Source organism: Garra rufa, chromosome 17 (assembly GCF_049309525.1).
Source record: "Garra rufa chromosome 17, GarRuf1.0, whole genome shotgun sequence".
In the NCBI taxonomy this organism is placed as follows: domain Eukaryota; kingdom Metazoa; phylum Chordata; class Actinopteri; order Cypriniformes; family Cyprinidae; genus Garra; species Garra rufa.
The window spans coordinates 45,502,466-45,512,667 of NC_133377.1; the positions used below are offsets into that span (position 1 = coordinate 45,502,466).

The following is a 10,202-nucleotide window of genomic DNA, read 5'->3' on the forward strand; positions in this document are numbered from 1 at the left end:
GTAACATATTATGCTAGAAACATGCTAGTAACTTGCTAGTCAGCCTAAAAACATGCTATCAACTTGCTAATCATGATAGAAACATGCTAGAAACGTGTTAACAACTTGCTAATCATGACAGAAACAGGTTAATGACATGCTAGTAACTTGCTAATCATTTTATAAACATTCTAATAACATGACATGCTAATAATGCAAGTAACATGTTAATTATGCTAGAAGCATGCTAGCAACATGCTAACAACTTGCTAATCAGGCTAGAAACATACTAAACATGCTAGAAAAAATGTTAGAATCATGCTAACTACATTCTAATCATGCTAGCAACATGCTAATCATCTAATCTATCTATATAAAGTTCAAAACGTCTCGACAAACTTTTTTTTCTAGTTTAATTTATAGTATTTTTTAATGTTTTATTTTATCATTATTATTGTACTATTTTGTTTATTATCTGCTGTTTGGATATAGTGTTAAACATGTTTAACAGTGGAAAATCACAATGCCTGTTTGTTATTTCTTTAATAAAGTGGAAAAAGAAAAGTTGCTGTCATGTGATTTTTGTGGAATGAAATTTCTATAATTCAGCAAAATCTGACCAGTGTATGCTGTGTGATGAAAACAGACGAATAAATAAAGTTCTGCTTCACTTCTAAAGGCATCTGGAGTAAATAAATTGTGTTTTAAAACACAAACATGCAGAATCCATCATGTGTTCATATATAGAGCGACTGATGACAGATAATTCAATTATAACAGAATATTATATTATTATTATTATTATTTATTATATTTATTATATTATTATATTATCTTATAAAGTTTGTTGTTGCTTCTGTATTGGCAATGGATTTTGTTTCAATTCTTATGAGGAAAAAAAGAATAAAGGCTGGATTTGATCATCTTGAGTCTTTGGCTTCATTAAATAATGCCAAACATGTTCATATTTATACTGTATATATATATATATATATATAGTATAAGTTCACACACATCACATTCTGCTGCGTCGTTGAAACAAAGATCGGTTCAGAGACCAAAGGAAATAAAAACAATCACATTTTATCACCATGACCTTTGACCTCAGAGAGAGATCCTGAAGGAAATATGTTACATTTCCCACAAAATGCACTGTAAAATCAGCAGTGCTATTGAAAATCGTGTTTTAAATTAATGTTTCAGGTGGCTAAAGCTACTTTTTTCATTAATGAAGTTAAATAACTGCGTAAATAAAATATAACAAATTCACTAAGGCTTATCTTACTTAATATTTTTGTCTTGTTTCTAGGCTAAATATCTAAAAATGCTTAAATCAGGATGCAAAATTAAGCAAAAGTCACTTAATTTAGATTTTTTTCACCCTTTTTGCTTATTTAGTAAATGCATCTCAATTTAAGAATTTTTAGATATAATTTGACTTGAAAAAAGACAAAAATACTAAATAAAATAAGCCTTTTTATTTATTTTTTTTGCAGTGTTTAACATATTTATTCCACTAAACCACCCATATGTAATTATTCTACATATGACTCAATTATTAATTATCTGGACATAAACATTTTATTATAAACATATAATAACGTAATTAACATTTATAGGTCTGAATAGCAGTCTAGTTAATAGTAAAAACAAAAAACAGAGCATTATGTGCTGATCAATCCACAGACAAACAGTAATAATTTATTATGATATCTGAACATTACATTCAAAACATACACTGCATATCAAACTCTCCACATGAAGACTCCTCAAACATACAGAACAGCCATATAATCACATCATTAAACTCATCTATAACGAACTTAATCTTAATCATAATCAATCAAAGTGCCAGTGGATGTACAGTACAGCATTTCTCATCTACATGTGTTTACATCAATTTATAATATAAAGCATCTAGTTTTAAATACATAAAATATCAGCATCTTTGTAAAGTGTGTTAAATATTTTATAAGATACAGTTGAGGTCAAAAGTTTACACCCCCCCTTCCAGAATCTGCAAAGTAAGAGGGATCAGACAAAATGCATGTTATGTTTTATTTAGCACTGACCTGAATCAGATATTTCACATAAAAGATGTTCACATGTAGCCCACAAGAGAAAATCAAAAGTTTACATCTCCTTGATTCTTAATACTGCTGTTACCTGAATGTTTTTTTGTTAAGTGATAGTTGTTCATGAGTCCCTTGTTTGTCCTGAACAGTTAAACTGCCTGCTCTGCCCTCCAAAGGCAAAGTACAGTAACTACGCCAACACTGAAACTGGGAAAAATGCTTTTAAAGTTTTTACGCCAGCTAGTCAAACATGCTGAGACTCTCGTTTCTCTGAAATGGGACAAAACTGAACCAGGAGACTTTGCCACAAGACAAAACCGTTGTCACAAAGTCCATTTTAACTCAGTTGTGACCAAATGTGTAGTTACTGTGCTTTGCCTTTGAAGGGCAGTGCTGTTCTTCAGAAAAACCTTCAGCCCCCACAAATTCTTTGGTTTTCCAGCATTTGTGTGTATTTGAACCCTTTCCAACAATGACTGTATGATTTTGAGATGCATCTTTTCACACTGAGGACAACTGAGGGACTCATATGCAACTATTACAGAAGCTTCAAACGCTCACTGATGCTTCAAAAAACTAAAAACCATGCATTAAGAGCCGGGGGGTGAAAACTTTTGAACAGAATGGAAATGTGTGCATTTTTCTTATTTTGCCTAAATATCATATTTTTTTCATTTCGTACTGCCCTTTCAGAGGTCTTCAAATTTCAAAAGTTTTCACCCCCGGCTTTTAATGCATGTTTTTTCCTTCTGGAGCATCAGTGAGTGTTTGAACCTTCTGTAACAGTTGCATATGAGTCCCTCAGTTGTCCTCAGTGTGAAAAGATGGATCTCAAAATCATACAGTCATTGCTGGAAAGGGTTCAAATACACAAAAACACTGGAAACCAAAGAATTTGTGAGATTTTTCTGAAGAACAGCAGGGAGTTTATCATCCTGTATGTGAAATATCTTATTCAGGTCAGTACTAAATAAACAATAACATGCATTTTGGTAAAATAGTTAACATTTCACAGATTCTGACCTCAACTGTACACTATAGGCTATATATATATGTGACCCTGGAGCACAAAACCAGTCTTAAATCGCTGGGGTATATTTGTAGCAATAGCCAAAAATACATTGCATGGGTCAAAATTTTTGATTTTTCTTTTATGCCAAAAATCATTAGGAAATTAAGTAAAGATCATGTTCCATGAAGATTTTTTGTAAAATTCCTACTGTAAATATATCAAAATGTAATTTTTGATTATTAATATGCATTGTTAAGAACCTAATTTGGACAACTTTAAAGGTGATTTTCTCAGGATTTTGATTTTTTTGCACCCTCAGATTCCAGATTTTCAAATAGATGTATCTCATCATAATAAACCAGACATCAATAGAAAGCTTATTTATTGAGCTTTCATATATACATCTCAGTTTTGTAAAATTTTACCTTACGCCTGGTTTTGTGGTCCAGGGTCACATATATTGTTTTGTTTTGTTTGTTTGCCTGACCCAAAATATTTAAACTCATCCAAGGTAATAATTTAAAATGTCCAAAATAATACAAAGTTTGAAAAAAGCTAATAATAATATTAATTTTATATAATATATTCAATTCTACCTACTAAAAAGCTATTTTATTAACAAATTTATTTACATACAATTTTTCCCACATTCGTGCACAACCCTGTCACCGTGTGATTTTCACCAAATTGCATTTAAAAAAAATAACAAAAAACTAAATAAATCATTACTGAACCTGACAATTTCTCTCAACGTGTGCATTTAGAGGGAATTATTCTCGTCCATTCAGTTGTGAGATTTACTATACATGCATGAACACACACAAATCCACACAAACTGTATTTCGGCACTAATTCATTAATATTAAGCAAATCTCATTTCAACATTTCAATCTTTCACATGCACATCTTTTACTGACCGTTTGTTGGAAAAAACACATAAAAGACCCTATTTTGTCCCGTATTTTGTCCGAAGGGCCTTAGTTTTTTTTCCACATGAAAGTTAATTAAAAACACGAATAAAACAGAACATAAGGCCTCGAGTTCAATCCTTACAGAGCCAAACCTTCAGTAACCGGATCTGCTTGTGTGTCAACAGGCGTTTGGACATTTTCTCATCCTTTCATAATCTCTGTCTTGAGTTTCTGCCTCTAGACCTCCTTCTGCATCATATTAACATGGTTTTGCTCATGGAAAACGCTGTGTGACTTCTTTCAGTGGATGATTTGTTCATTTGACTGTCAATAAACACAGACAAGCATCAGCCTGCAAAGCAAAACTGCTGAATAAATATTAAGGCATGAATAAGTTCTGAAAGCATCTGACAGAATGAAGAAACACACATCAGATGTGCCATCGGGTGAGAGCCAATCACACGCGTCATGTGATCGTGACAGGGTCACATGATGGAGAAGTGAGGTCATGTGACGTGCATGCCAGCCGACACGCTGTCTGAACGTTGTGGGAACATTCATTATGCAACAGGAAAAAACATGCACTGTTATCCAAAACCTCACATGCTCCCTATCTAGACAGGATGTTCCAGTCAGTATTATATCATTGTACTTTTTAGAAATATTTTAACTAGCTTTTATTTTAAAGTTTTTTGTACCATTTAAAATTTTTGTTAAATTTAAAAAAAAGCTCTGTTTTTTTTTTCGTTTTTTAAATGCCAATATAGTTTTTATGAATTTTTATTTCAGTTTTAGTATTGAAGTACTGAAAACTTCATTTATAAAAATTAAGATCAGTTTTATTATTGTTAACTAAAACTGAAACTATTCAAGATTGTTGTAGGTAACTAAAATAAATATAAAATAAAATACAGCTGAAATAAAATAAAAAAAATATAAATACAGAATATAGAAACGTTGCCTAATGATAAAAAACTAAAATTAATAAAAACTAATTAAAACTATTAAAAATTAGTGCTGGGCAATGGTTAATCGTGATTAATTGCCTAAAAAAGTATATATATATATATATATATATGTGTGTGTGTGTGCGTGTACTTGTATATTTAGAACATAAAATATACATATGTTTATATATTAAATATATTTATATTTTATATAAATTATACTAATATTAATATATACATGTAAATACACACATGATATAAACAAAAACCCTTATTTTGGATGTTATTAAATTGTGATTAATCATTTTAACAGCACTATAAAGAAAAATAATAATAATTAATTAAAATTAAATATTTTATAAAAAAATCTAAACTTTAAATAAAAGCTAAACTTTATTATAAACTTAAAATATTCAAAATATTTTTTAAATTTAAGATCAAGGTAAATTTTAATTAAAAAAAACTAAAAAAAATACTTTAGCAACTAAATAAGCTGAAGTATTAAAATTAATAAAACTACAAATATTTAGAATATTTGTAAAAATTTAAGGTCAAGGTCAATTTTATATTTATAGATTAATAACATAAAATAAAAATTAAGCTTAAAAATGCTTTGGCAACTAAATAAATCGAAATAAAGCTAAAAATATTTAAAGCCGAAACTGAATAGAAATGGGAAAAAAAATGTTTATAAGCAATAACCTTAAATATTTTGGCAACTAAATATGATGAAGTATTAAAAATTTATAAAACTACAAACATTCAAAATATTTTTTTACATTTAAGGTCAAGGTCAATTTTATATTTATAGATTAATAACATAAAATAAAATAAAAATTTAACTTAAAAAATACTTTGGCAACTAAATAAGATGAAGTATTAAAACTAATAAAACTAAAAATATTCTAAATATTTTTTCAATTTAAAGTAAAGGTCAGTTTTATATTTATAGATTAATAAAACAAAATAAAACTTTTATTTACTTAAAAAATACTTTGGCAACTAAATAAGACGAAGTATTCAAATTAATAAAACAAAAAATATTCAAAATATTTTTTTTATTTAAGCTTGAGGTAATTTTTTTTTATAGATTTAACAAATACTTTTACAACTAATTAAGATGAAGTATTATAAGTATTTATAGATAAAATAAAATAAAAATTTTACCTTAAATACTTAAGTATTTTAAATGATAAATTACTAAAAAAGATGAACTATTAAAATTATTAAAACTAAAAATATGAAAAATAGTTTTTACATTCAAGGTCAAGGTCAATTTTATATTTATAGATTAATAAAATAAAACAAATATTTTAATTCCTTAAAATATACTTTGGCAACTAAATAAGATACGAAAGGTACTAAGAACTGAGTAGTAAAATTAATCAAACGAAAAATATTTAAAGCCGAAACCGAATAGAAATGGAAACCAAAAATTGTTTATAAGTAACAAAAATGTTAGTTTTCTGCTTTTAGTTAACGATAATAACAATCCTGCTGTTGTGTAGCGTCAAACTCAAGTCTTGATGTTGCTGTCTTTGTAGTGCTCACTTACGAGGCGTCCCGAGTGAGGATGGGGTCTCAGGACTTGTTGAAGGCGGCCAGGATGGCCCAGATCATCTCCTGGCCGGGGGTCGTGACCTTAGCGCTCTCCTGGTCGGGGTCGGCCTCCAGCAGGCCGCGTGAGCGCGAGGAGGCGGTGTCGTAGCGGTCGTCGGGCAGCGAGGACAGGGCGTTCTCCAGCACGTCGGAGGCGTGGGCCAGCAGGATGAGGGCCAGCATGCGGCGGTTCATGCGGCGCGAGTCGTTGGTCCAGCGCTCCAGCAGACTCTCCTGCAGACGCTGAACCAGACGCTCCTTCTCGTTGCTGTCCGTCAGCGGGTGCGTGGTCATGTCGAACAGCAGGAAGTTCTGCTTCTCCGTGGTCAGGACGCCCTTCTCCACCAGGTTCTTGGCCAGACGCTCGCGCACGTTACGGATCTGGAAGTGCAGCTTCAAGGGGTTCCACGTCTCGCCTGAAAAAACAACAAGCAAAACTCAAAACTTCAAAAAAAAAACAACAACAACAGTATGCTGCTTGCTTTACAGTTAAAATATCTAAACAATCTTTAATATATTTTATGCATGATGACCACTACCTATATATATATATATATATTTCACAATAGTTGTTGTAAAATAAAATAAAATAAAAAATAAAAATAAAATAGGCTTAAAAAATAGAAAAGTTGCATTTGGCAAATAAACAAAATGAAATAAGCTTTAGTCAAAGTTTTTTAAAGTTGAAAAACTGAAAATTAAAACTAAAATTTAGGACAGTGTAGTTATTGTTAACTAAAATGGAAACTATTCAAAATAGTGCTGTAAAATAACAGAATAGAATAGAATAGAATAGAATGGAAAGGAATGGAATAGAATAGAATGGAATGGAATGGAATGGGATGGGATGGAAAGGAATGGAATGGAATGGAAAGGAATGGGATGGAAAGGAATGGAATGGAATGGGATGGAATGGAATAGAATGGAATGGAATGGGATGGAAAGGAATGGAATGGAATGGAATGGGATGGAATGGAATAGAATGGAATGGAATGGAAAGGAATGGAATAGAATAGAATAGAATGGAATGGAATGGAATGGAATGGAATGGAATGGAATGGAATGGAATGGAATGGGATGGAATGGGATGGAAAGGAATGGAATGGAATGGAAAGGAATGGGATGGAAAGGAATGGAATGGAATGGGATGGAATGGAATAGAATGGAATGGAATGGGATGGAAAGGAATGGAATGGAATGGAATGGGATGGAATGGAATAGAATGGAATGGAATGGAAAGGAATGGAATGGAATAGAATAGAATGGAATGGAATGGAATGGAATGGAATGGGATGGAATGGGATGGAAAGGAATGGAATGGAATGGAAAGGAATGGGATGGAAAGGAATGGAATGGAATGGGATGGAATGGAATAGAATGGAATGGAATGGGATGGAAAGGAATGGAATGGAATGGAATGGAATGGGATGGAATGGAATAGAATGGAATGGAATGGAAAGGAATGGAATGGAATAGAATAGAATAGAATGGAATGGAATGGAATGGAATGGGATGGAAAGAAATGGAATGGAATGGAATAGAATAGAATGGAATGGAATGGAATGGAATGGGATGGAATGGGATGGAAAGAAATGGAATGGAATGGAATAGAATAGAATGGAATGGAATGGAATGGAATGGGATGGAAAGAAATGGAATGGAATGGAATGGAATGGAATGGATGGAAAGAAATGGAATGGAATGGAATGGAATGGAATGGAATGGGATGGAAAGAAATGGAATGGAATGGAATGGAATAGAATGGAATGGAATGGAATGGAATAGAATAGAATAGAATGGAATGGAATGGAATGGAAAGGAATGGAATAGAATAGAATAGAATGGAATGGAATGGGATGGAAAGGAATAGAATAGAATGGAATGGAATGGGATGGGATGGAAAGGAATAGAATAGAATGGAATGGAATGGAATGGGATGGAATGGAATGGAATAGAATGGAATGGAATGGAATGGGATGGAATGGAATGGAAAGGAATGGAATAGAATAGAATGGAATGGAATGGGATGGAAAGGAAAGGAATGGAATGGAATGGATGGAATAGAATGGAATGGAATGGAATGGAATGGGATGGAAGGAATGGAATGGAATGGAATGGAATGGAATGGAATGGAATGGAATGGAATGGAATAGAATAGAATAGAATGGAATGGAATGGAATGGAATGGAAAGGAATGGAATGGAATGGAATGGAATGGAATAGAATGGAATGGAATGGAATGGAATGGAAAGGAATGGAATGGAATGGAATGGAATAGAATGGAATAGAAAAGCTTAAAAAATAGAAATGTTGCCTTTGGTAACTTACTGAATCAAAATAAGATCTAGTTGAAGACCAAAACATTAATACCAGTGTTTTTTTTATTATAAACTAAAGATATTCTAAATATTTGTTAAATAATTAATTTGATTAATTATATATAATTAATAATTAATATATATATATATATATAATTTATACAGATTAATAAAATAAATAATTAGATGAAAAAGCTTAAAAATATAAATGTTGGCTTTGGTACTAAAATAAAAATAAGCTGTAGTTGGAGTTTTTAAAAGTTGAAAAACCGAAAACTATTGAAACTACTGAAACTATTCAAAATAGTTGTTGTAAAAATAAAACAAAATAAAATATTTGATTAAAAAAAACTAAATAAAAATATTCAAAATATTTGTTATATTTAAGGTCAAGGTAAATTTTATTTATAAATAAAATAAAATAAAATAAAATAAAATAAGCTGTAGTTAAAGTTTCTAAAGTTGAAAAGCTAAAAAATTAAAAGTAAAATTGAGGTCAGTGTTGTTATTGTTAACTAAAACTGACACGATCCACAATAGTTGTTGTAAAATAAAATAAAATTAAATTAAATATTTGACAAAAAACCTATATAAAAAAAAAATCCTTAAAAACTCTGGAATGTTGTTTTTGGCAAGTAATTGAAATTAAAATAAGATGAAGTACTAAAATTATTAAAACCAAAACTGAAAAAAAAAATGTTTAAAATTAAATTAAATTAATGCAAAATGAAAACAACAAAATTACTAAATCGTATACAATAATTAAAATGACTGAATTATACATGTCATTAGATAAGGAATATTGTTCTTGTTTAAGAGTTTTTTATTATTAACTAAAAGTATTCAAAAAGCTGTAGTTAAAGTTTCTAAAGTTGAAAAGCTGAAAATTAAAACTAAAATTTAGGTCAATCTTGTTTTTGTTGACTAAAACTGAAACTAGGGCTCGACCAAAGATTTTCTTTGCAGTAGTAGTCGTTAAATTCAAGCATTAGTCGACTAATCGCACATTTATTAATGAACCATTTAAATCTTTATAATGAGCCTTTAATTGCCTGAATAGCTCAATAAGAGCTCAAGCACACGCATAAAGCTTGAGCGGCAGAAGCTAATGATTATGAATGTGTCAGGGGGAACATTATTAACTTTTTAATAATGTACTGATAAACTAGTGCTTTCTTTGTCATCTCCGCAGTGATGCACCTGTATGTTTGTTTCATACGGATTACATACTCTGAGAATATTTGTTGGTTCGTTTGAAAGTAGACATTTCTCTCTCAATAGATTTGTTTTCATATCTGTAAGAAAAGTACACACTGAGTTTGGCGCTCAAGTTCACAGAAAGCCTCCTGTTTGCTTTCATT

The 10,202-nt window shown here is 30.8% G+C and overlaps 1 protein-coding gene across 1 annotated transcript in view; it reads right to left on the minus strand.

Moving 5' to 3' along the window:
* Positions 1 to 1,643: 1,643 nt before the first annotated feature.
* The window catches only part of LOC141289448 (Golgi phosphoprotein 3-like A), a 9,624-nt gene continuing 1,065 nt past the window's right edge, over positions 1,644 to 10,202 (minus strand). Inside the window, exons 2-3 of the mRNA XM_073821542.1 lie at positions 6,480 to 6,939; positions 1,644 to 4,301 (exon numbers count right to left, since the gene is read on the minus strand). Of these exons, the coding sequence (XP_073677643.1) occupies positions 6,506 to 6,939 (434 nt within the window). The 3' untranslated portion in view covers positions 1,644 to 4,301; positions 6,480 to 6,505. The remainder of the gene's footprint in view (positions 4,302 to 6,479; positions 6,940 to 10,202) is intronic.